General features: G+C 44.1%; 1 protein-coding gene across 2 annotated transcripts in view; it reads right to left on the minus strand.

Moving 5' to 3' along the window:
• Nucleotides 1–11,705: 11,705 nt before the first annotated feature.
• LOC110490286 (phosphodiesterase 3A, cGMP-inhibited) overlaps nucleotides 11,706–27,725 on the minus strand; it is an 84,252-nt gene continuing 68,232 nt past the window's right edge. For both annotated transcript variants that reach the window (XM_021563587.3, XM_021563586.3), the window contains 10 exons: nucleotides 25,142–25,215; nucleotides 24,821–25,005; nucleotides 24,438–24,578; nucleotides 22,388–22,499; nucleotides 22,007–22,114; nucleotides 20,973–21,193; nucleotides 20,524–20,727; nucleotides 20,077–20,238; nucleotides 14,855–15,131; nucleotides 11,706–14,316 (listed from right to left, as the gene is read on the minus strand). In XM_021563587.3, coding sequence (XP_021419262.3) covers nucleotides 13,997–14,316; nucleotides 14,855–15,131; nucleotides 20,077–20,238; nucleotides 20,524–20,727; nucleotides 20,973–21,193; nucleotides 22,007–22,114; nucleotides 22,388–22,499; nucleotides 24,438–24,578; nucleotides 24,821–25,005; nucleotides 25,142–25,215 — 1,804 coding nt within the window. In that variant the 3' untranslated portion in view covers nucleotides 11,706–13,996. The remainder of the gene's footprint in view (nucleotides 14,317–14,854; nucleotides 15,132–20,076; nucleotides 20,239–20,523; nucleotides 20,728–20,972; nucleotides 21,194–22,006; nucleotides 22,115–22,387; nucleotides 22,500–24,437; nucleotides 24,579–24,820; nucleotides 25,006–25,141; nucleotides 25,216–27,725) is intronic.

Here is a 27,725-nt window from a genome sequence, read left to right on the forward strand (position 1 = left end):
TGTGTGCTTAAGGTCGTTGTCCCGATGGAAGGTGAACCTTCGCCCCAGTCCAAGGTCATAAGCTCTCTGGAGCAGGTTTTCATCAAGGATCTCTCGTTACTTTGCTCGGTTCATCATTGTCTAAATCCTGACTAGTCTCCCAGTCCCTGCCGCTGAAAAATATCCCCACAACATGATGCTGCCACCACCATGCTTTACTGTAGGGATGGTGCCTGGTTTCCTACAGACGTGACGCTTGGCATTCAGGCCAAAGAGTTCAGTCATGGTTTCATCAGACCAGAGAATCATGCTTCTCATGGTCTGAAAGTCTTAAGGTGCCTTTTGGAAAACTCCAAATTAGAATTTTATAGAATAGCATGTTATATCACTTAATCCGGCATAGCCAAAGACACGACAACTGTCAACTGTGGGACCTTATAAAGACAGGTGTGTGCCTTTCCCAATCATGTCCAATCAATTGAATGTACCACAGGTGGACTTAATTGAAGTTGTGGAAACATTTTAGGGATGATCAATGTAAACAGGACGCACCTGAGATAAATTTCGAGTCTCATAGCAAAGGCCTTGTTAATACCAGGCATACAATGGGCTCCAAAATTACTGGCACCCCTGGCTGGCAATGCACAAACATTACTTAAGAAAATAGAAAAAATATAATTATAGAGATAATACCAACATGTGAGAAATACTGTACTTTATTAATGTTTCAATGGAACCTACCAAAATCATACAATTATTTAATACAAAATACATTTCACCAAAATCAAGGATTCATAATTATTGGCACTCCTCATTTAGTACTTAGTGCAATGACCTCTGGCAAGAATAACAGCATGGAGTCTTTTCCTGTCATGTTTGACAAAGTTAAGGAACACATTTGGAGGGATTTTGGACCATTCCTCTATGCAGATCCTTTCAAGATCCTTCACATTCTTGAGTTTGCGCTTATCAACTGGCCTCTTTAACTCAGCCGACAGGTTTTCCATTGGATTGAGGTCCGGCGACTGAGATGGCCATGGCAGAACACTGCTTTTTATGTTTTGGGTCATTGTCTTGTTGGAAAATCCACCTACGGCCCAGTCCCAGTCTTCTGGCAGAGGCAACCAGATTGTCAGCCAAAATTGCCTGATGCTTGGTGGAATTCATTATCCCATCAATCTTAACCAGTTCCCCTGGACCTCTGGAATTAAAACTGACCCACCACCATATTTCACAGTGGGTATGAGGTGCCTCTCCTTATATGCATCGCTGTTTCAACGCAAAACATGTTGATGCTGTACCTGACCAACACGTTCCATTTTGGTCTCTGCTGACCAGAGCACTTTCTTCCAGTCATAATTTAAATTATGTTTGGAAAACTCCAAGCGCTTGCGTCTGTGTCTTAGGGTCAGAAATGGCTTTCTTCTGGCAACCCTTCCAAAGAGCCTGTGGTTGTGGAGGTGGCGTCTGATGGTTATTTTTGAAACCTGGTGACCCCAAGACGCCACCAAGGCCTGCAATTCTTTCACAGTGATTCTTGGGGATTTTGTTGCTTCTCTCACCATCCTCCTCCCTATCCTGGAGGAGGATGCGTCCTCTACCCGTGAAGTTTTCATCTGTTCCATATCATTTTTTTATTTTTATAATTGCCCTGACAGTGCTCAGTCGTTCAATCGTTTGTGGATCTTCTTGTACCCATTACCAGATTTATGAAAGTCTACAACCATCTGTCTCTTTTGAACTGCCAGTTATTTTGTTTTCTTCATGGTGTTGGATGACAAAGGGATATTGCATGCGTGTTACCTCACTTCTAGTGAAACAGGAAGTGATGTAATGGCTCAATATAGTTCCTTAGATAAACCTAAATAAGTAGAATTTAATTCCTAGTTTAATGTTGGTAGATGTTATTTACAATAATCTTTAAGGGTGCCATTAATTGTGAAACCTTGATTTGGAGGCCATTGATTTTTAATCAAAAATTATTTTGGTAGGTTCCACTGAAACATTAATAAAGTACAGTAAGTCGGTATTTTGAGTTTATCTCTATAATTATTTTGTTAATCTTCACATTTTTTATTTATTTTATTTAATTTTTTGAATTTGTACCCCTTTTTCTCCCCGATTTCGTGGTATCCAATTGTTAGTAGCTCCTAGATTGTCTTATCGCTACAACTCCCGTACGGGCTCGGGAGAGGCGAAAGTCATGCGTCCTCCGATACACAACCTAACCAAGCCGCACTGCTTCTTAACACAGCGCGCATCCAACCAGGAAGCCAGACGCACCAATGTGTCGGAGGAAATACTGTGCACCTGGCAACCTTGGTTAGCGTGCACTGCCGCCGGCCGGCCACAGGAGTCGCTGGTGCGCGATGAGACAAGGATATCCCTACCGGTCAAACCCTCCCTAACCCGGACGATGCTAGGCCAATTGTGCATCGCCATTATGACAGAGCCTGGGCGCACAGCTGGCGCCAGCTGGGCGCACAGCTGGCGCTGCAGTACAGCGCCCTTAACCACTGCGCCACACGGGAGGCCCCTGTTAATCTTTTTTAAAGTATTGTTTGTGCATTGCCAGTCAGGGGTGGCAGTAATTTTGGAGCCCACTGTATGTGATCTTGTGACTGATGCTCCCCTCTCTCGGTCTCTCTACATCTATCGCCGTCTCCAGGCCCATTCCCATGGTCATTAACAGTATTTTTGTTTGATCTCAAGAGGGGAACAGATTAGAGCAGAGGATGAAGGAACACAAGTTATCTGAGAGCTTGTGAGAGTGGGGGAAGAGATAAGGGAACGAGAGCAGAGGGCTTGAGAGTGAGAGGGAAAGGGGGGAGGGAGGGTGAGAAAGAGAAAGACAGAGAGAATACGAGAGGGCAGGGAGAGTAGACCAGAGAAGAGAGGTAGAGCAAGAGTGGTAGACAGAGAGTCATATGATGTCTCACTGCAGACTAAATTTGATTGTCAGACACAGCTTTCATTATTCCTCGTTCTTCAAGGATAATTAAATTATAATTAAAGAAGCTAATCTTAGGTCAGTTTTGCTCCCCGCCTAATGGTTAGGGATAGGATTTGGGGATTGTAAACAGATCCTAGATCTGTGCCAGCTGCCAAAGGGCTTTAACTATCCCCAGGGAAGTCCTCCAGTGGGTGTCAGGAAGAGCAGCACAGCCAGTAACATGTCTAGGTAATTACCTTTTAGTTACCAAAGTAATTACAGAGCAATTACAGTACAGGTCAAAAGTTTGGACACATCTACTCATTCCAGGGTTTTTCTTTATTTTGACTATTTTCTACATTGTCGAATAATAGTGAAGACATCAAACTATGAAATAACACATATGGAATCATGTAGTAACAAAAAAAGTGTTAAACAAATTAAATATATAAGTAGCCACCCTTTGTCTTGAGCTTTGCACACTCTTGGCATTCTCTAAACCAGCTTCATGAGGTAGTCACCTGGAATGCATTTCAATTAACAGGTGTGCCTTGTTAAAAGTACATTTGTGGAATTTCTTTCCTTCTGAATGCTTTTGAGCCAATCAGTTGTGTTGTGACAAGGTAGGGTTGGTATACAGAAGATAGCCCTGTTTGGTAAAAGACCAAGTTCATATTATGGCAAGGATAGCTCAAAAAAGCAAAGAGAAACGACAGTCTATCATTACTTTAAAACATGAAGGTCAGTCAATCTGTAAAATTTCAAGAACTTTAAAAGTTTCTTCAAGTGCAGTCGCAAAAATCATCAAGCGCTATGATGAAACTGGCTCTCATGAGGACCGCCACAGGAAAGGAAGACCCAGAGTTACCTCTGTTGCAGAGGATAAGTTCATTAGAGTTAGCAGCCTCAGAAATTGCAGCCCAAATAAATGCTTTACAGAGTTCAAGTAACAGACACATCTCAACATCAGCTGTTTAGAGGAGACTGCGTGAATCAGGCTTTCATGGTCGAATTGCTGCAAAGAAAACCACTGCTAAAGGACAAATAAATGAAGAAGTCTTGCTTGGGCCAAGAAACACTAGCAATGGACATTAGACTGGTGGAAATCTGTCCTTTGGTCTGATGCGTCCAAATTTGAGATTTTTGGTTCCAACAGTCGTGTGTTTGTGAGACGCAGAGTAGGTGAACGGATGATCTCCGCATGTGTGGTTCCCACCGTCAAGCATGGAAGAGGAGGTTCTGCATTCTGAATTGATACACCATCCCATCTGGTTTGCGCTTAGTGGGACTATCATTTGTTTTTCAACAAGACAATGACCCAACACATCTCCAGGCTGTGTAAGGGCTATTTGACCAAGCAGGAGAGTGATGGAGTGCTGCATCAGATGATCTGGCCCCCACAATCACCCGACCTCAACCCAATTGAGATGGTTTGGGATGAGTTTGACCGCAGAGTGAAGTAAAAGCTGCCAAGAAGTGCTCAACATATGTGGGAACTCCTTCAAGACTGTTGGAAAAGCATTCCAGGTGAAGCTGGTTGAGAGAATGCCAAGAGTGTACAAAACTGTCATCAAGGCAAAGTGTGGCTACTTTGAATCATCTCAAATATATTTTGATTTGTTTAACACTTTTTTGGTTACTACATGATTATGTGCTATGTCATAGTTTTGATGTCTTCACTATTATTCTACAATAGTAAAAATAAAGAAAAACCCTGGAATGAGTATGTCCAAACTTTTGACTGGTACTGTACATATGAGGGTAACTTGGTGTTAAGTGCTGCCTCAATCCCTTTGTCTTTGAATCGAAACAACACAACAGCCTTAAGAACTGCCAGATCAACATTATTTTAGATTAGTGAATGAGGAAGTGAAGGGGTTACAGGTCAGGGTTCAACCCATGGCTGGCTGATCTCTATGGTGGAAGTGAGACTTGTAGATGTTAATTACCTGCACCTCCACATAGCTCAGGTCTCAGGACCAAAAGACAGAGACCAGTGTGTTCGGCAGACCTGGGTTCAAATCTGTTCTCTTTTAAATACATTAGCTGAGTTTGATTGAGCTTGCGTGACGCAATGGAGCCAATGAAATAGTCTCAAAAGTGCAAACCCACACACGTGGCATCTCGCACTCCAGGCACACTCAATCTAACGCTCAAAAACAGTACTTGACAGAAAACCAATACTGTTGGAACCCAGGTAGGTCTGGTGGATGGTGGCTAATCTGGTATAGAAACAGTGTTAAACCCCGGCTGTCAGAGTATAAAGCTATGCTTTAAGACAAATCCTCAACTAATGAGTTATAATCTCGTAACATAACCATATTTTTTCTCTCTTTTAATCCCCCCATACTGACACGTCACTACTGTTAACATCTCAGTAACATCAGGATTGGAAAAGAGGGGGATCTTTCTAGTCAACTATGACTGTTGGCTTATCGGGGAGGCATAAATCAAATCAAATATTGAACGTATCAGTAACCTTGAGGACGTACCTGAGAAGTTGAAATGCATTTACATACTTCATGTTGACGTAGTTATATGAAATTGAAAATGAGGATGAGGAAAATAAATGCAAGTCGAGGCAAAGAGAACAAACATACGATTACCACAGCATTTAACTCATGTTATTCAGTATTCACATTACAACATCCACATTGTTCAGCTAGTGACAATTTTCTAACAATCTCAATATACTGTATATTTACTTTGTAATACATTATACCAAGAGGCACTTTCAGTAAGTCTGGCCAAAAAGGAGCTACAGTATAGTGTCTAAATTACAAAAACAGTAAAAAATAAATAAAGTTTATCTAAAAGACTTTTGTTGTCATTTTAATTTGTTATATCTGTACAGCATATATTTTGTACAAAATGGAACAATAAACTAGTAATAAAATGAAATACTTCACAAATACTGGTGAATCACACGTCTGTTTTCCCCGTCCTATAGGTATTGCTACATGTGTTAAGTGCAAGATACAAGAGAGAAGAAACAGTAATAATTATTCCGTTTGTGAAGTGCCGGCTATAGATAAATACATAAAACAAGTCTCATATGTCTCGTTTAAGAATGTGTAAAGCTTGTTTGGTTCTCGTTGTGGCTAACGTGATCAAACATATGCCCACAAACAGAGACATATTGTTCGTTCCCAATGGCACCCAATTCGCTATACTGTATAGTGCACTACTTTTGACCAGAGCCATTTGGGACCTGGTCAATAGGGAGTCATTTAGGACACAGACAGAATGAATGGCACAGTACTGGCAATAGCCTAAAAAAACATCACACAGGACAGAGTTAAAACATGAAGCAAAGTCTGAGGAAGGATGTTGGGCTTCAAACTGTGCCTGTTGTTGTTTAAACCACGGGAGCGCAATGCTTTCAATGCCCTATTGTCCATGTTTGGTTCCTATTGTAGAGTTGCTGCTGCCCACTGATTGGGTGGAATTATGGCAATAGTAGTACTCTGAAAGAAATGTGTCAACAAGAGCATGTGACCACTATCACGTCCTTGTCAAATACTAAATGCCAAGATGTTATTCTTAATCTAAGGTTCTGTTCTGAATAGGATGTATTATGACACACTTTGGAATTGCGTGCAAGTGAGCTCCCCTAGACAATTGCACATGACTTTGTAATTGCACGAGGCAGTCTACAGTTGATGTGTGTGTATGTGTGTGTGCGCGTGTGAGCTTCCCCCAGCTCAGGCAGATGGAATAGGAGCAAACAGAGCTAACCTCTCATCTGATTGGTAGTCACATGAATAACTGTGTTCTCACACGCATATAGCCGCGACACATACTGTATAATCTCCCTCACATACCAGTTACGTAGCTGACCTTTGCATGTTATGAATAAACACAGCCTTTCGATTATACCACAAAACAAAAATCCCCACATAACTAACCTATACGGAAATGTGAAATGTGATCAAAACAACTGTATGGAAACATACGTTTAAAATATAAATCCTGGGTGTGTTTTAAACAAGATGCATGTAGAAATGGAGGGATGAAAAAAAGAGAGATGAAGAAGGGAGAGATGTTCTGGAGGACAAACATTTGAAGGGTTTTTCTCTTTAGGCGCTCAGAGGACTGTCAGACCACGCACGCACACACGCACACACACACACACACACACACACACACACACACACACAAAAAGGGTGCCATTTGAGACACAGCGAGTGTCACTTAAAGACAAACCAATTATCCGGTATGACACACAACATCCCTCTCTCATCCTTCTTTCTTCTGCTGCTGTCCCTCCCTCCCCTCTCCCGCTGCCTCCCTACACTGTATCCATGTGTCAGGGACGCACAGTGCTGTTGCCACGGGTCATATTAATCCTGTGTTTACCGATACAGAGAGAAGCTAGCATTGGAACACCTATGTGAGAATGCTATTCATTGACTACAGCTCAGCGTTCAACACCATAGTGCCCTCAAAGCTCATCACTAAGCTAAGGACCCAGGGACTAAACACCTCCCTCTGCAACTAGATTCTGGACTTCCTGATGGGCCGCCCCCCAGGTGGTAGGGGTAGGTAACAACACATCCGCCACGCTGATCCTCAACACAGGGGCCCCTCAGGGGTGTGTGCTCAGTCCCCTCCTGTACTCCCTGTTCACTCATGACTGCACGGCCAGGCAAGACTCCAACACCATCATTAAGTTTGCTGACGATACAACAGTGGTAGGCCTGATCACCGGCAATGATGAGACAGCCTATAGGGAGGAGGAGGTCAGAGACCTGACCGTGTGGTGCAAGGACAACAACCTCTCCCTTAACCTGATCAAGACAAAGGAGATAATTGTGGACTACAGGAAAAGGAGGGTCGAGCACGCCCCCATTCTCATCGACAGGGCTGTAGTGGAGCAGGTTGAGAGCTTCAAGTTACTTGGCATCCACATTACCAACAAACTAACATGGTCCAAGCACACCAAGACTGTTGTGAAGAGGGAACTACAAAACCTATTTGCCCTCAGGAGACTGAAAAGATTTGGCATGGTCCTCAGATCCTTAAAAGGTTTTACAGCTGCACCATTTAGAGCATCCAGACGGGTTGCATCACTGCCTGGTATGGCAACTGCTCGGCCTCCAACAGCAAGGCACTACAGAGGTCATTACAGTGCCTTGCGAAAGTATTCGGCCCCCTTGAACTTTGCGACCTTTTGCCACGTTTCAGGCTTCAAACATAAAGATATAAAACTGTATTTTTTTGTGAAGAATCAACAACAAGTGGGACACAATCATGAAGTGGAACGACATTTATTGGATATGTCAAACTTTTTTAACAAATCAAAAACTGAAAAATTGGGCGTGCAAAATTATTCAGCCCCCTTAAGTTAATACTTTGTAGCGCCACCTTTTGCTGCGATTACAGCTGTAAGTCGCTTGGGGTATGTCTCTATCAGTTTTGCACATCGAGAGACTGACATTTTTTCCCATTCCTCCTTGCAAAACAGCTCGAGCTCAGTGAGGTTGGATGGAGAGCATTTGTGAACAGCAGTTTTCAGTTCTTTCCACAGATTCTCGATCGGATTCAGGTCTGGACTTTGACTTGGCCATTCTAACACCTGGATATGTTTATTTTTGAACCATTCCATTGTAGATTTTGCTTTATGTTTTGGATCATTGTCTTGTTGGAAGACAAATCTCCGTCCCAGTTTCAGGTCTTTTGCAGACTCCATCAGGTTTTCTTCCAGAATGGTCCTGTATTTGGCTCCATCCATCTTCCCATCAATTTTAACCATCTTCCCTGTCCCTGCTGAAGAAAAGCAGGCCCAAACCATGATGCTGCCACCACCATGTTTGACAGTGGGGATGGTGTGTTCAGCTGTGTTGCTTTTACGCCAAACATAACGTTTTGCATTGTTGCCAAAAAGTTCAATTTTGGTTTCATCTGACCAGAGCACCTTCTTCCACATGTTTGGTGTGTCTCCCAGGTGGCTTGTGGCAAACTTTAAACAACACTTTTTATGGATATCTTTAAGAAATGGCTTTCTTCTTGCCACTCTTCCATAAAGGCCAGATTTGTGCAATATACGACTGATTGTTGTCCTATGGACAGAGTCTCCCACCTCAGCTGTAGATCTCTGCAGTTCATCCAGAGTGATCATGGGCCTCTTGGCTGCATCTCTGATCAGTCTTCTCCTTGTATGAGCTGAAAGTTTAGAGGGACGGCCAGGTCTTGGTAGATTTGCAGTGGTCTGATACTTTAAACTTCTTCACAACAGTATCTCGGACCTGCCTGGTGTGTTCCTTGTTCTTCATGATGCTCTCTGCGCTTTTGACGGACCTCTGAGACTATCACAGTGCAGGTGCATTTGTACGGAGACTTGATTACACACAGGTGGATTGTATTTATCATCATTAGTCATTTAGGTCAACATTGGATCATTCAGAGATCCTCACTGAACTTCTGGAGAGAGTTTGCTGCACTGAAAGTAAAGGGGCTGAATAATTTTGCACGCCCAATTTTTCAGTTTTTGATTTGTTAAAAAAGTTTGAAATAGCCAATAAATGTCGTTCCACTTCATGATTGTGTCCCACTTGTTGTTGATTCTTCACAAACAAATACAGTTTTATATCTTTATGTTTGAAGCCTGAAATGTGGCAAAAGGTCGCAAAGTTCAAGGGGGCCGAATACTTTCGCAAGGCACTGTACGTACGGCCCAGTACATCACCGGGGCCAAGCTTCCTGCCATCCAGGACCTCTAAACCAGTATGTGTCAGAGAAAGGCCCTAAAAATTGTCAAAGACTCCAGCCACCCTAGTCATAGACTGTTCTCTCTGCTACCACACGGCAAGCGGTACCGGAGCGCCAAGTCTAGGTTCAAGAGGCTTCTAAACAGCTTCTACCCCCAAGCCATAAGACTCCTGAAAAACGAATCAAATGGCTACCCAGACTATTTGCATTGCCCCCCCCCCCCCCCCCCCCCACACACACACACACTTCTACGCTGCTGCTACTCTCTATCTATGCATAGCCACTTTAATAACTCAACTTACATGTACCTCAATTACCTCGACACTTGTGCCCCCACACATTGACTCTGTACCGGTACCCCCTGTATATAGCCCCGCTGTTATTTACTGAGGCTCTTTAATTATTTGTTTTGGTTATCTCTTACTTTTTCTTTTAGGTATTTTCTTAAACTACATTGTTGGTGAAGGGCTTGTAAGTAAGTATTTCTCTGTATTCGGCGCATGTGACAAATACAATATGATTTGCAACAGTAGACGAGAAGGAGGGAGGTAGAGGACAAAGTGTAAAGAATGAATCATTGTTCCAAGGCCCAGCATCTGAAAGGCCCCAACCCTATTTCCCACCATGTGCACTCCTTTTGTCCACAGCTCAATTAAGGTATAGCTACAATTCCGGATTCTTGTCTCTCTCCATCTCCCATCCACCTCCATCTGTGGTAGTCAGCATGGACACCAAGCAGTGGAGAAACGGATGTTTCTAGAAATCCACGTTGAAATATACCACTCCAAAAGCTATCTGAAATCCCTGTAGGTGACGTTGACATTGGTTAGGTGTTGTCACACTTGAACAGATACAGTGGAAAGTGTGGTCACATCGAGGAATTAGAGATGGACTACTCAATACATATTAGGAGAAGCAATAGAGTGCTGTCCTACCATAGTAGCTTATTCATGTTGGCCACCAAATCACATTCACAATACCCCTTGAACAAATGCTACCGCAGAACACAGACGCAACCACGCATGCACACAGGTCATCATAGGCTGTGAATATTGCTTTTGCATTCACTCCATTGGGTCTGTTACTGTTCAGTTCCCCCTAGGCCACACTGAAATTGTGAAAGGCCTTATTCAGATGAGGCAGTGACTCAGCAGATGTATAGGTCAGGGGTTGACTAGCAATGTCTGATTCCTCTCCTCTGTATCGTTTAATATGGGCCAATAACTATTATAACGATTCACGCAACCACCTGGCCCCTAGCCCATCACAAGATGTTATGTCAGCTACAACACTAAATGCCACTGTTAGATAATGACCCATAACAGATCACACAATGTGAGAGAGAGAGAGAGAGAGAGGGGCAGGTAAGGGAGTGTAGGGGAGTGAAAGAGGGTCAGTTAGTGCAGATAGAGAGAGAGGCACATGATTTGGATAAAATTCAAGAATTTGGTACATAAACTCCCTTGACGTTGCAGGTCACAAAGTGCAACTCAAACGCTCCAGATACAGAATAAGTGTCAGTATTGCTTTAAACATTGTCATCCTACAAATACATTTTCCTGATAATGTTAACGTTTCACAACAAGCTGTCAAGGGTAAAATCTTCAAGGAGAACCGGACAGGCAGATGGACGGACAGACAGACATTTTAATTGGCTCCTCATTCAAAGTGACGTTTTCACAGAGACCATCAGTGAACAAAAAAAGAGACTGACCAACCTCAGAATACCCCTAAACGCTTCTCTTCCTCCCTTCTCTTCCATCTCCCTTCCTCTCTCATCCCATTCCTTCTCCTATACCATTCTCTCTGATCCACTTCTATCTCTCATCCTCTTCCCTCTCTCCTCTCCCGTTTCCCTCTCATCCTTCTGTCACCACCAATTGGTCTCTCTCTCTGGACATCAAATGGACCTACGGAGCTATGGACAGCCACAGGGAGCCCAGCACTGGTCCATGTGTTGAAGACGTACAGTGAAGAAGACGTACAGTGCCTTGCGAAAGTATTCGGCCCCCTTGAACTTTGCGACCTTTTGCCACATTTCAGGCTTCAAACATAAAGATATAAAACTGTATTTTTTTGTGAAGAATCAACAACAAGTGGGACACAATCATGAAGTGGAACGACATTTATTGGATATTTCAAACTTTTTTAACAAATCAAAAACTGAAAAATTGGGCGTTTTATATCTTTATGTTTGAAGCCTGAAATGTGGCAAAAGGTCGCAAAGTTCAAGGGGGCCGAATACTTTCGCAAGGCACTGTATGTCTTTCATGGCATGGATATTTTTTACTGCATCATCTTTCTTCGTACTTTTGTTTGCATTCAGCCCCATTGCGTGATTCACCATGTTCTATAGAGCAGCACAGTCTGAGTGTATGTGGAGTATAACTGTAACCTTGTTCTCTTGGTTGAACCTCTGGGCTCCTCCACATCTCCTTCAAGGCTTTCCAAGGCTCACTCGGCAACTTTATTTGATCACTTGACTCGCTGAAAGCTATTGGAGCCCAAGGTCTGTTATCTGTTATCATTTCAGCCTATTGGAGAAATAGATGATTTCCCAGAGTTAAATAGAAAATGCCTGGTTACGACTGTAACTTTGGTTCTCTGAGGGAACTGAGTGCGGCACTATGGGGAATAATGGGGAATAATGCTCGCTCAAGAGACTAAAAGAGAATCATTTTACTTTTGACATTGGCTCTCTTGGCTGAACTTCCTGTCAGGGTATTGGGTGGTAGATCCCACTGTGAGAGAGGACTGAAACACAGGCTAGAGGTCAGTGTACCGTCAAAAGTGTTCTACGAGAGAGTTCCACGAAAGAGTTTATCAATGAAAATGGCTGTAGAGAATCTTTCAAAAAGGTGAATAGCTTTTTCAGTGTCATGGTCAGATTGACATCCACAGATGAATCCTAATGTGAATGCTTCTTCTCTACCGAGGTGGTACATGTATACATCTACTGGGTCAAAAGCTACGAAGAGAGAAATTCTGCACTTATAAAAAGCATCTGACATTGGAATAGTTAACTAGGCGTCTGAATAAAAGGAAGCTCTAACTCTATAAGAAACCGTGCGATTCAGATTCAAAGTGATTCCCTTTGTAGTGTGCAGATCATCAGGAGACAGGGTACGTAAAATAAGAAAAGCCCACACCATATTTACCAAACACAAACGCCACAGAGAGAAAATCTTACAGCTGATGTTGGAAAACAAATAAGAAAGTATAACCACAAACCAATAACACAAAGGAACGAACAATCACTTGTGTTGGTTGACATAACAATGACAAAGGGTACAAGGTTGAGGGGTCTGTGTTGTGTCCCATTGGGCAGATGTCAATTCAATGCCAATTTCTCTGTGGTTCAACGTAATTTCATTGAAACGAAGTGGAAACAACATTGATTCAACCAGTGTGTGCCCAGTGGGGTGTGTCTGTGTTCCTAAGTCCTGTGGAACTGTGTAGGAGTGAGAGGGAAAAAAAGAGCCTGAATGACCGACACAAAAGTGGAGTGAGTGAAAGAAAGAAAGAGAGAAAACATGGTATATTTGGAACAATTAGAGAGATGAAGAATGTGAAGAAACACTGTGCTCTGGATTTTCTTCCTTGAGTGAATATAAAGCTTTTTCAGGGTTACAGGGTTCTATGTTAGACTTCCCATTCCCTCTTCCTGGGGTAGCTAGCAAATCTTCTGACGGGTGTGTGTGTGTGTGTGTGTGTTTGCTCCATGCGTGTGTGTGATCCCACTCTGTATCAACACTGACCCTCCTCTCCCCAGTCCTCAGTCCTCTCCTCGCTCCCTGAGAACCAACACAGAGCGGACACAGCTTTTACCCGCCCTTTCATCTCATTGTCCTCAGGAGCTAGTGTTTGTACTGTTTGTACAGTCCACTTTGTACACCTTGGTTCTGTGGGGGAGGACAGGTGGATGCAGACCACTAGTATGGCCGGCTGTGTCTTGAGGCTGGCAGTGGGGTCAGTGTTCTGTGGGTCCGTATTGCCGTGTGGGAACCTCGTCAGGGAGAGGGCTTCTGAAATGGAAACCTGATCCAATATAATACGTGTGTAAAACAAATCCCACCCCTCCCTCATCCTCCTCCTCAGCGTGCCCTCCCTCCCTCCACCCTGTTTTCTTTAGGCACATGTTACTCCAAACTTCTACAGTGTTGTGTCTAAGTGATTTGCTGGCAACCAAATATCAGGGGCTGCGTCTCAAACAACACCCCAATCCCTGTATAGTGCACTATTTTTGGCCAGCTAGTGCACTACATGGGGAATAGGGTATCATTTCTGACATGAGTCAGAAAGTCTAGTTGGGAGAGGGTATGAGTTTGGATAAATGTTCCGTTTCCTGATCTTCAAGCGTCAAAGATAATCCTCTCACTCCAGCTCCTCGTCCTTTTTCTCCGCAGTCTCTGATTGCTCGACCACTTCCTCTGCAAGCCCCGTCTCTTCCCCTTCCGTCTCCTCTCCCTGGCCATCTATTGGCTCCTCCTTGCTGGCTGGCTCCTCCTCCTCCTCGTGGATGGCTGTGATTGGCTCGGCGGGGTTGCTGAGGCAGTTAGGCGCCTCTCTGTCCGGCGTGTCCTGGGTTTCGGAGGCAATGACTCTCTTCCACATTTCGTGGTTGTCCAGAAGGTGCTGAGTGATGGGACAGAACACTCTCCTCCTGCTCTCCGTAAGCTTCACCACGTGCTTCTCTATAGGGAAGAAGAAAACAATTCCTCAGAACAAAACCTACTATCCCCTATACTGTACACGCAAACCCTTATCATACAACCTCTGGGCAGGGGTTACAAAGCAGGGTCTGATAACCTGGGAAGACCAAATACCCTTAAGGCAGACCAGGTAGCCTCGTGTATATGAGGCTTCTGTATCTACTACCAATTATAAACCGGGTAGTTTGGTTCCTGGATGCTTATTGGCTGACTTGGTTTACTGTTCTATTAATGTTGGTGACCAGTTTATAATAGCATTAAGGCACCACAGGGGTTTGTGGTATATGGCCAATATACCATGGCTAAAGGCTGTATCCAGGCATTCCGCTCTGCGTCATGCCAATATACCACACCACCTTGGACCTTATTGCTTAAATCCACTACATGTATTATCAGTCGGCACTCTGTCAACAACTCAATACCTGGGCCATTTCAAACTGAGCATTGATTTCAATAGGTTTCTGTTAACGGACTTCTTTCAACTCAAAGAAGTTCAACATCAACGTCTACATGCTCTTACGGGAACTCTCAGAGCTAGTCGACTCATCCTCCTCTGCTGTATCCTCCTCTTCCTCCTCTGTCTCTCGTTCCCCCACCTCCTCTTCCTCCTCTCCCTCCTTCCTCCGTGCGTCGGCGGGGTCAACCCAGTTCCCCGGCATGAGGGCGGCGGAGTCGTAGGAGGAACAGAGCGGACCCACGATGTGCGTGATGAAGGACTCCTGGAGTTTGGCGAGCTGTGGCGCAGAGCGGTCCATGAAGGGGCTGATGGGAAGGCCCAGACTCGACTCCTCATCGCCCTGAGGAGTGGTGCAGTATGGGTAAGCATGGCAGAATGTTAGATATAAGCGTCTGAAAACCCACCTCTTCACAAAGTAATTTGATTAATCCCTCACCACCCCCCCCCCAAAAACTTGCCTTTATTAAACACATGTCCTTGTCTTTTCATACTAGCACTGACTTTGCTGATAGCTACTTTACTGAGAAGAAATGTACTTGCGATGGCTGTGATATACAGTTGAAGTTGGATGTTTACATACACTTAGGTTGGAGTCATTAAAACTTGTTTTTCAACCAGTCCACAAATTTCTTGTTATCAAACTATGGTTTAGGCAAGTTGGTTAGGACATCTACTTTGTGCATGAAACAAGTAATTTTTCCGACAATTGTTTACAGACAGATTATTTCACTGTATCACAATTCCAGTGGGTCAGACGTTTACATACACTAAGTTGACTGTGACTTTAAACAGCTTGGAAAATTATGTAATGGTTTTATAAGCTTCTGATAGGCTAATTGACATCATTTGAGTCAATTGGAGGTGTACCTGTGGATGTATTTCAAGGCCTGCCTTCAAACTCAGAGCCGTCATACCGCTCAGGAAGGAGACGCGTTCTGTCTCCTAGAGATGAACGTACTTTGGTGCGAAAAGTGCAAATCAATCCAAGAACAACAGCAAAGGACCTTGTGAAGATGCTGGAGGAAACAGGTACAAAAGTATCTATATACTGATGAAACAAAATTAGAACTGTTTGGCCATAATGACCATCGTTATGTTTGGAGGAAAAAGGGGAAGGCTTGCAAGCCGAAGAACACCATCCCAACCGTGAATCACGGGGGTGGCAGCATCATGTTGTGGGGGTGCTTTTCTGCAGGAGGGACTAGTGCACTTCACAAAATAGATGGCATCATGAGGATGGAAAATTATTTATATATATTGAAGCAACATCTCAAGACATCAGTCAGGAAGTTAAAACTTGGTCGCAAATGGGTTTTCCAAATGGACAATGACCCCAAGCATACTTCCAAATGGCTTAAGGACAACAAAGTCAAAGGTATTGGAGTGGCCATCACAAAGTCCTGACTTCAATCCTGTAGAACATTTGTGGGCCGAACTGAAAAAGCGTGTGCGAGCTAGGAGGCCTACAAACCTGACTCAGTTACACCAGCTCTGTCAGGGGGAATGGGACAAAATTCCCTCAAGTTATTGTGGGAAGGTTGTGGAATGCTATCCGAAACGTTTGACCCAAGTTAAACAATTTAAACACAATGCTACCAAATACTAATTGAGTGTATGTAAACTTCTGACCCACTGAGAATGTGATAAAAGACATAAAAGCTGAAATAAATAATTCTCTCTACTATTATTCTGAAATTTCACATTCTTAAAAGAAAGTGGTGATCCTAACTGACCTAAGACAGGGGATTTTTACTAGGATGAAATGTCCGGAATTGTGAAAAACTGAGTTTAAATGTATTTGGCTAAGGTGTATGTACATTCCCGGCTTCAACTGTATGGTTGTCTCACCTAGCTATCTTAAAATAAATGCAGTGCACTAACTAAGTCGCTTTGGGTAAGCACTTCTGCTCAATGACTAATGCAAATATAATATGAATTACCATTTGACACTATCTGAGGAAAGTCAATCAATCAGCCATTTTTTTTACTTTAGCTTTATTTAACTAGGCAAGTCAGTTAAGAACAAATTCTTATTTTCAATGACGGCCTAGGAACAGTGGGTTAACTGCCTGTTCAAGAGCAGAACGACAGATTTGTACCTTGTCAGCTCAGGGGTTTGAACTTGCAACCTTCCAGTTACTAGTCCAACGCTCTAACCACTTTACCCTGCTGATATGAGGGAAATTGGAATCAAATGCACTGAGGGAGTCACAGCTAAGGTACTAATACACAGAGAGAGAAAAATAACCATCAGAAATTATGTAAAAACACATTCAACCACATTCCAACTGATGGTAGAAAACACATCAACATTTGTATCTCTCTCATTTTGTTCACCAGCCAGTCTCAGTCTCTAAGTGGTAAACCAAGAGCAACCGCCAGCGCGCAGAGCCTGTGGGATTAGCTACTGAATAATCAAAGCTTCAAACTGGGTCAAGAACATAAACAGCAAAAGGCACACGTCTATCTAGCTCGAGGAAGCCTACATCTATAGGTCCAGTATTGGCTGACTGACAAGATCATGTATATGCATGTATAGTAAAGTGATTTATAGCAGGATACATATATATGTGTCTGTTGACGTCAGGGGCTTATACACTCAAAGTGGACCGCAGCAGGCAAGGGCTCCTGTTGCCATAGTAACCAGCAGAGCTTTTGCCAGTCAGTGCAGTGGCCTGAAATGAGTGTCTGAAGTGAAGAGGGAGAGAGAGAGGGAAAAAGAGAAAGAGAGAGAGGTGCTACTCTAGAGTAGAGGGGCGTATTCAACCATTAAAACGCCTTCTAAAGACGGGTGTCAAGGAGATGGTAAAGGTACAACTTAACCACTGATACAGGGTCAGATCTTTAAGATGTTTATACTGCGGTAATGGTCAGCGTTAGAATTGTGGGTATACTACCACTGACCCTGCTATGTTTGTTCTTCGTGTGCATGTCTTGAGGCATAGCACAGTTCACTCTGTGATCTGATGTGTTGCAGCTGTATCTTTGTCTGTGTGAACGAGGACTGTCACTGATGACACAAGTAGGTCAGCTAAACTGCAGCACAACACTTCCTCTCTCTCTCCTCCCTCTTTTTCCCCTCCCTCTATTTTCCTCCCTCTCTCTCTCTCCTCCCTCTATTTCCCCCTCTTTTCCCCCTCTTCCTCCTCCCTGTCTTTCTCTCCCTCTCTCCTCCCTGTCTTTCCCACTCCCTCTTTTACTTCCTGGTCTTTCTATCTCTCTCTTCCTCCAAGGACGCAAGCAGATTTGACATTTGAGCGACGGTTTGGGTTTCATCATTGAGTGAGATCAGGCTTTGAAGAGACAGACAGACAAAAACAAGATGACTGCGCTGTCAATCACAGTAGCACCGATTATAACCTACACACTTGGTGCTCCTATCACTGTAGAGTGACACATTGTGTCAATACATCAACACTCTCCATTCCAAGTGGCAATCTAATCGTCTCTCCATCAATGCCAGGGTCCCATTTTGAATAGATGGTACATTATGCAGTACATTGCCTGCATACAAGGATGGCTTCTTCAATGCATGTGTGTTGATGGGTGTCACATCGACATTACTGAGAAAGAAACAGAAGAACAAAAGTAGTTCTACATTTCATATTATTTCTCAGTCTATCAATGGTCAATGAATAGAATGGTGTTCCTCAAACCTCTCATTCAGTACCCCCAACCAATCCACATAATATATGGTCAACTAATCATCAAGCCCCTCATTAGTTTAAAGTGTCCATTCTGAAATACATCAAATAAATGGACTGACTTGGGGTACCCGAGGACAGGTTTGGGAAACACTGGCATGGAATATTCTAGAAGTGGTAGACCCAGAACGGCCACGATTCCACACTTCACATCAGAGAACTTTGATTTGAATGGGAGTATCCATTGCTTCTATCTATTCTGATGATGGGAATCGTATTAACGGCCATTGTTAACGTTGCCCGTGCGTCGTCAATGGGCCACGCCGTACATTCTGGTCGATTCTGGGTCAAGAAGAGCACTCCTTCAAGGAGCGAATGGGAGTCAATTGGGCGCTAGTTCAAAAGCCCAACATAAGCATGAGTTACGTGAACAATAAGTACAACATTACAAATCATTCCGAGATGTGAGATAATTAACTTTGTCTCTGCAATATCATATACAGGTAGCTTTGGAATCGTGACATTACGTACTTTTGAGGAAAATAGGCAGGTTTCTCGACTCATACCCTGACATTTAGAAGGGATTGCATGACGATTAGCTTAGCAACCACGTGACACAGCATGACAACATGAACGAGATTGGTCGACAGTCTGCTGGGTGGGGCATTATACGTTCCTCTTTTCATTGCCCAACGGGATTCCTATCTCCTCCTTTCTGTAATATATCTGCCTACACGCTGATCGTTCGTTCTCTGACCACTTAAGAGTCTTTCTTCCTGATCAGCGGTGTGGTTGCTAGGCACCCGTTAGTCTCTGACCAATGAGCAGCATTGTTACTGGAGAGTGGGCTGTTTCCAGGCACCTGTACCACTTCACATTGTGCAGTACCGTGATGGACTCATGAAGTGGCCTGCCTTTTATCTTAGTACCAAGTGGAACACATGTCAATGTCATTTGATGGAGAAATGTCATTGCACCTCTACGTCCTGTCAAGTCTATCATAGCTATTTATGCAGAAGGTAGTGTAATGGCCATTTCATGATCAGGCAGTTTCATGGGGGTGGGGGCATGGGTGCACAAGACGACAACAACAAGGCAACTGCATACCGCATGTCGCCCCCCACAAATGATGCAGCTCCCCCCTTGAACCAATCATTGTAGTTTTGTAAACGTCGGATCTCCATGGCAAGATGCAATCATTCACCTAATTTCCTCACTGAGGCTCAATGACGTTTATTTCATTCGTTTCAGGTCACCCTAGCGGTGGTTACTGCTAGCTAGCATGAGGATGAAAAGGGCAGTTTTCTGGGAAAACTGGCAGTATTTCAGTCTTCTCGATGGAGCAGTGTGGATAAAGGTCAAATTTCGAGAACAGTGTCATATTCCATTCCTGCAATGAGTTATGTTTTCTGAAGGATATCCTGTGTCCTAACATTCTGACCCCAGTGCAGCTCAGTGTAAACAAGCGTGACGGTAGGGTCAGTATCTTCTGGCAAAACCTAGACCCAATAGATGTGCCTGTTTGCAGAACTATTTGACGATGCCCTCGGTCCACTGTAGATGCGTGTCCTTGTGTTTCAAATCTAAATCGGTGGCTAGGGTGTAGAGGGTGTAGGGGCTAGTGATCGATTTGGATCTCACCTGTTCATAGAACTCATTGACGATGCCCTCGGTCCACTGTAGATGCAGGTCCTTGTGTTTCAGTGGGCCGTTGATGTCCGCCAGTTTGATGCACATCTGACACACCAGCAACCGGTCGTTCTCATTGGACCAGTCGATGCCCGAGCAGCCATCATCACCCACCTGGAGAGAAGCAAGGGTTAAATGAATCTCAAATGTCTTTCCTCGTGTCCTCACATCCTCTATCCCTACCTCCTTTCAACCTATCAGAGAGAAGCGAGGAGAGCATAAGAGGACAAGTTCAGAGTAAAAGAACCTCACAACTTCTACAGGCTTGTTACTGACATAGTGTAAGTTGTCAACCATCAGAGACAATGACACAGCGCTTCAGTCCATTCAGCTGTAGATGCGCTGTACATCGAAAAGAAATGTATGGATTAGAAGCTCATGACCATCGGTTCTGTTTACCTTGGCATTGAACTCTGCCAGGAAGTCAAAGTGTTTCTTGAGGTCGGTGGCGAGGATGGCCTCGATGACCAGGAAGCGGAAGCGTTTGAACTCCACATGCTCCAGGTTGCCCAGGAAGTTGTACTCTGGCCGGGACATGAACAAGTTCCAGGCCGACGCAGCGTGGTGGTTCTCTAACACTGAGCGGTCGTTATATAGCACGGCCTACAGGGGGAGACAGAGAGCAACACGTCACTCATTAGTTATCATTGGTGCATCTCAGTGGTCCCTTTGTCTTCCTCCATTTATCTCTTCAGTGATCTGAGAAGAACACAAGATATGAAAGTATCATTGGTGGACTTTGCTTTCACCTTTCCAGTTCCTTTCGTTAGATTCATTCATCCAACCATCCATCAGTCCATCCATCCTCTCCCTCTTCTTCCTCCCTCCTTCCCTCTCTCCCTTCCTACCTGAGGAGCGCTAGTCGCCACGAGGAAGGCGTTGGTCCGTCCAGGGTGGTCGTAGTCGTGCATGGCTGCAGCCACATACAGAGCCATGAGCTCCAGGGATGGGATGAGGCCAGACAGACATCCATAACCCTCCTCCATCACCGCAGACATCTTAGAGACCAGGAACCCTGTATGGCCTATATGGCTGGGATGGCTTGGGTTGAGGAGCCCACTGTCCGAGTCTGGGGACACACACACAGGGATAGAAGGGTCAGGGAGATAAATACACAGGTAAATGAGGTGAGGGGTGCTGGGCTTTGTCGTAACAAAACGGAAACTTTAGTACAAAACACTTGGGTCAATGGGTGTAGTCTGCATGTGCGTGCGTGTGTGTCTGTGTGCTAATGTGTGGGCAAATGTGTGTATGGGATGACATGAGCATCAGAAAACAACATGACTGGCAGACCGCCAGCCACCCTGCCCTAGACAGACATCAGACCCCAGGCATCAGAGTAGGCCAGCCCAGTCAGACAGGTTGTGTAAAGAACAAACAGGTCACGATCAGCGTGTTGACATTGGTGTCTGTTGTGTTCCTATGACTGGAGGAGATAGGCTTCTATGGAAGCTGTGAAGCTCCACATAGAGAACGAGAGGTAAAATAACTGCCGATGACTATGAACTAACGGTTAACCGATCTCACTGGAAACACGGTTCTGGGAACTTCCACAGCCTCCAGTCTGCAAACTGTAAGGCTGATGTTCTACAATATTATGCCATTTGACATAAGCTACTGATGTGGTTGGTGTGTATGGTTGAATATACAGTAGCTAAATGAGCTTCAGAAGGACTGGGTTTGCCTGGCTGCCATCAGCAACAGGTATACAACAGTAGGCTTATAGACATAGGATACAGTATTAGCCTCAGTCAGAACACAAAGGAATGGAGAGCAGAGGAAAGGAGGAAGTGTGTGTGTGTGTGTGTGTGTGTGTGTGTGTGTTTGTGTCCGTGCATGTGTGTATGCTTGTATTTGCATATGCATGTGTGTGTGTCCTCACCAGAGTCTGAGCTGTGGTCTGTGAGGAGGTTGGGCAGGCCTGGCACGGCCTGGGTGGTGAGGTACCACACGGCATGCAGCACGTCAGTGGCATGGATCCTGTTGTGGTCTGCATGGGGAGGGAGAGGAGATGCCAACTGTAATACTAACTTAGTCCACCGGATGATAATGAGACAGGTGGAGGTAAAGGGAACAGAACTAGTGCTGTGATTGCATTGAGAAAGCCAACACCTCCCTCTTGTGGATAGAATAGACAGTGCTACCACTGAGTTTGGATTACGATAGTTTCATTCAAATGTTTCTGATATTCTCGAGTACTTGATGGATCTGTGTGTATTACAAGGCATATTCACAAAGAGGATTGATTGTAATGTTTGCTCACATGGGATGTCCCTGTATCCGTTCTCCAGAGCATGGAAATAGTTCATGAACTCCCTGACAGGAATCTTGAACGTCTCAAACAGTCCCGTGTCCTCAAACAGGCGGTAGGAAACCTGGAACACACATAGAGCAGCCTTATCCCATCCAGCAAGTTATTCTCTTCACACCTAAAGCTCTGATGCTGCTGCTTGGTTCTTTCCACAAAATGGGTCCCTTTTGATATTTTACCTTTATTTTACTATGGAAGTCAGTTAAGAACAACTTCTTATTTACAACGACGGCCTACCGGGGATACACTGGGCCAATCACGGCCGGATGTGATGCAGCCTGGGTTCAAACCAGGGACTGCAGTGATGCCTCTTGCACTGAGATGCAGTGCCTTAGACCGCTGTGCCACTCAGGAGCCATTTTAAGTAGAAACTGTGCACCAATATTGAATTAAATGCCTGTTATATTAAACCAAGTGCTCTTTAATATAGACCAAATGGGAAATTCAATACATCTGATTGTTTTATATGATTAAAGATTTTCTGCAAAATTCAGCAATGAAATGTCCCTCTGTGTATAATTTTGGGTCGACAAGGAAGGGGTGGGTGGTGCCACTCAGGAGCCATTTTAAGTAGAAACTGTGCACCAATATTGAATTAAATGCCTGTTATATTAAACCAAGTGCTCTTTAATATAGACCAAATGGGAAATTCAATAAATCTGATTGTTTTATATGATTAAAGATTTTCTGCAAAATTCAGCACTTTGAAATGTCCCTCTGTGTATAATTTTGGGTCGACAAGGAAGGGGTGGGTGGAGAAAGTTATTTTTCCCACGCTACAGACGGCTATATAGGTCCACTAAAACAGGACTAGTAAAGGCCCAGTGCACACCCCCAGCACCCTACTTCCTGTGGCTATGCCTCTGTGCATCATATCACATCATTCAGTATCATCGTAAAGCCATAGTTATTGTGTTGCTTCGATAAAGTAATTTCCAAAGCTTATTATTTATTTCATGCGATTAGTGATTCATTTTAAGAAGAAAACATTTTTAAGGTCAGCCCTGTTACTTGAATTGAATTCTAATTTTAACATGGTGAAACTATTTGTTTCAAAAGACAAATGTAACATCTAATAATCAAATCATAGTGTAAAAGCAGGTGAGCTGGTTCTACTCTTTCTGGTCATTTTCTGGTGTTTTGTGGTAGAAAACTGAGTGTAAACCAAGACCCTACTGCTGTCTTGGTTTACAGTACACCGCAATTCCAATAACTTGTAACTCCTGTTTCAACCAGTAGATGGCAGTGTAATCCCACCCATTTCTCACAGTGCTTTATTCACAAGCATCACTCCATGCACACATCGGGGGAGCAGATTTCTCTGTCTTCCAAAGCCCCTCAATTATGGAATAGCTGTTCCTGTCAGGTAAGAGGGACAGACACCATTGAGGCTTTCACATCACGTTTAAAACGCCACCTTTATAGCTTGGACTTCAACCAGTAACTGTTTTAATCAATCATCATCTTTGTCTTATATTCTTTTTATTCATACTTTTTACTGCTTCCTGTTTGCTTTAACTATTTTTCATTGCATTGTCGTAATGTATTTTCTCAATTGTGTTGCGATTTAAAATGCATTTTAAATTAAGTTTGATTTGAAGTCTGCGCCATTCTCACTTGGTTCACAATGGACTGTTTTCATTCTTACCTGTATAACTATCCTTACCTGAATAGGTCTGGAATTTTCTCACTTGGCTATGCAGTAGCTAACCTTACCTGGCTGAGGATGCAACCTAATCTTCTCCGGGTTGAAGACTATCCTCACCTAGCTAAGTCTCACCTGTTCTCACCTGACTAAGGCTTTATCTATCCTTACCTGGCTGAGGATGCAGCCAGACTGTCAGTGTGTCTTCTCCGCCAGGTTGAAGATGTGCTGTTCTCACCTGTACTCACTGGTTCTAATCTAGCTAAGTCTCACCTGGCTGAGGCCTGTTCTCACCTGGCTGAGGCCTGTTCTCACCTGGCTGAGGCCTGTCCTCACCTGGCTGAGGCCTGTTCTCACCTGGCTGAGGATGCATCCTGAGCGGCCGTGTGTTTTCTCCACCAGGTTGAAGATGGGGAAGTTCCAGTTGTTGAGTTGAGTCATCAGAGGATCCAGCTCTGACATCACCAGAGGCTCTGGGGCCAGGATGGGCTGTGTGTCCTAGAGGTCAGGGGTCAGGATCAAGGGTAATTTCAAGTGGCTATGGGTAATAAATAGTATGTTACAAGTAAGGTAATGTATAGGGAAATAGCATGTTATAGCATGTTATTTGGTATTTGTTCTTCGAATCAAATGCATCATTTTATAATGTGTTGATAGATTGATATTGCAGTCATGAAATGTTTAGCGTATTTGTAGACCCATTTTCATTCCACTCAATGCATTTCTATAGTGGAACCTACCTCCGGAGGTGGCAGTAGGGGGTGCAGGACGATGCCCTCAGGCTGGTACGACCTACACCCGTCCTGGGTGTCTGAGGGCTTCTTGGCCCCCTCCCCGTCCTCCTCGTTCTGTGCAAAGTCACTGCTGTCACTGTGGTTGGTCTCGTAGGTGCTCTCATAGTCTGACGATGCCACTGCCGGGTCATCTTATAGGACAGGACAGATCAGGTTGTCAGGGGTTAAGTCAGGTGGTTGACACGCTCGGAACGTGGCAGATATAAATGTAACACTAAGAAAGAAGACATATATGGAGAAGTAGATAAGTGTCCTTTTACTGCTTACCAGGGTGGGGTATTACGTCCCCTTTGTCCATAGACCCCTCCCCATGGCTCAGCCTGCTGTACGGTCTGCCACAGCTGAGAGAGGGACAGAGGACAGCTAAACAAAGGATATTCAAAACATGTAAATAACTACAATATGACAAAAGGCTCGACATTTATATCTCATGGGAGAGGAGAAAAGTGAACAAGAGGATAAGTGAAGAGTTAGCCGCATCATTAGCGTGAGAGGAACCAAGGTCAGCTGTTCTAGCTGAACCAGGATCAACGACATTATTCCTCTCATCACAGCCAGATCCAGGGGTGGATATTTTGTATTTGTATTTATTAAAGATCCCCATTACTTCCTGGGGTCCAGCAACATGAAAGGCAGTTATCTACCAAAACAAATGTTACATGACATTACATTTCATAACACTTTTCACAACATATTAATAAGTGTGTGCCCTCAGGCCAGTACTCTACAACCACATATCTACAATACAAAATCCATGTTTATGTGTGTGTAGAGTGTGTTTGTTATCATGTGCATCTGTATGCGTGTGTCTGGGCCTGTGTTTGTGTCTCGTCACAGTCCCCGCTGTTCCATAAGGTGTATTTTTAAATCTGATTCTACTGCTTGCATCAGTTACCTGATGTGGAATAGAGTTCCATGTAGTCATGGCTCTATGTAGTACTGTGTGCCTCCCATAGTCTGTTCTGGATTTAGAGACTGTGAAGAGACCTCTGGTGGCATGTCTTGTGGGGTATGCATGGGTGTCTGAGCTGTGTGCCAGTAGTTTAAACAGGCAGCTCGGTTCATTCAACATGCCAATACTTCTTACAAAAACAAGTAATGATGAAGTCAACATCTCTACTTGGAGCCATGAGAGATTAACATGAATATTATTCAAATCAAATCACATTTTATTGGTCACATACACATGGTTAGCAGATGTTATTGGTCACATACACATGGTTAGCAGATGTTATTGGTCACATACACATGGTTAGCAGATGTTATTGGTCACATACAAATGGTTAGCAGATGTTATTGGTCACATACACATGGTTAGCAGATGTTATTGGTCACATACACATGGTTAGCAGATGTTATTGGTCACATACACATGGTTAGCAGATGTTATTGGTCACATACACATGGTTAGCAGATGTTATTGGTTACATACACATGGTTAGCAGATGTTATTGGTCACATACACATGGTTAGCAGATGTTATTGGTCACATACACATGGTTAGCAGATGTTATTGGTCACATACACATGGTTAGCAGATGTTATTGGTCACAAACACATGGTTAGCAGATGTTATTGGTCACAAACACATGGTTAGCAGATGTTATTGCGAGTGTAACAAAATGCTTATGCTTCTAGATCCGACAGTGCAGCAGTATCTAACAGATAATATCTAACAAGTCCACAACAAAACCTAACTTCTAAGAATTTCGACAACAAAACCTAATACACACAATCTAGTAAAGGTATGGGATGAGAATATATAAGTATAAAATATATGGATGAGCAGTGACAGAGCGGCTGAGATGCAATAGATAGTAAATAATAGATAGTGAAGGAAACATTATACAGTATTTACATATGAGATGAGTAATGCGAGATATGAAAACATTCTTAAAGTGGCATTATTAAAGTGACTAGTGTTCCATTTATTAAAGAGGCCAATTATATCAAGTCTGTAGGTAGCAAGCCGCCTCTCTGTGCTAGTGGTGGCTGTTTAACAATCTGATGGCCTTGAGATCTCTCTGTCCCAGCTTTGGTGCATCTGTACTGACCTCCCCTTCTGGGTGGAAGCGGGGTGAACAGGTAGTGGCTCGGGTGGTTATTGTCCTTGATGATATTTTTTGCCTTCCTGTGACATCGGGTGTTGTAGGTGTCCTGGAGGGAAGGTAGTTTTCCCCCAGTGATGCGTTGTGCAGACTGCACTAGCCTCTGGAGAGGCCTGCGGTTCTGAGCGGTGCAGTTGCCGTACCAGGCAGTGATACAGCCCGACAGGATCCTCTCAATTGTGCGCCTGTTAAAGTCAGTGATGGTTTTCGGTGACAAGCCACATTATTTCTGCCTCCTGAGGCTGAAGAGGTGATGTGGCACCTTTTTCACCACACTGTCTGTGTGGGTGGTCCATTTCAGTTTGCCGGTGATACGGCAACTGAGGAACTTAAAACTTTCCACATTCTCCACTGTCCCGTCAATGTGGGGGGGCGCTCCCTCTGATGTTTCCTGTAGTCCACGATCATCTCTTTTGTCTTGCTGACATTGAGTGAGAGGTTATTTTCCTGACACCACACTCTGAGGGCCCTCACCTCCCTGTAGGCTGCCTCATTGGTAATGAAGTCTACCACTGTAGTGTCGTCTGCAAACTTGATGATTGAGTTGGAGGCGTGCATGGCCACACAGTCGTGGGTGAACAGGGAGTACAGGGGGGCTGAGAGGGGGCTGAGAATGCAGCCTTGTGGGGCCCCAGTGTTGAGAGTCAATGGAGTGGAGATGTCGTTTCCGACCTTCACCACCTGGGGGCGGCCCGTCAGGAAGTCCAGGACCCAGTTGCACAGGGCGGGGTCAAGACCCAGGG

This window comes from Oncorhynchus mykiss, chromosome 15 (assembly GCF_057628025.1).
Source record: "Oncorhynchus mykiss isolate SJ-2025 chromosome 15, ASM5762802v1, whole genome shotgun sequence".
Classification (NCBI taxonomy): Eukaryota; Metazoa; Chordata; class Actinopteri; order Salmoniformes; family Salmonidae; genus Oncorhynchus; species Oncorhynchus mykiss.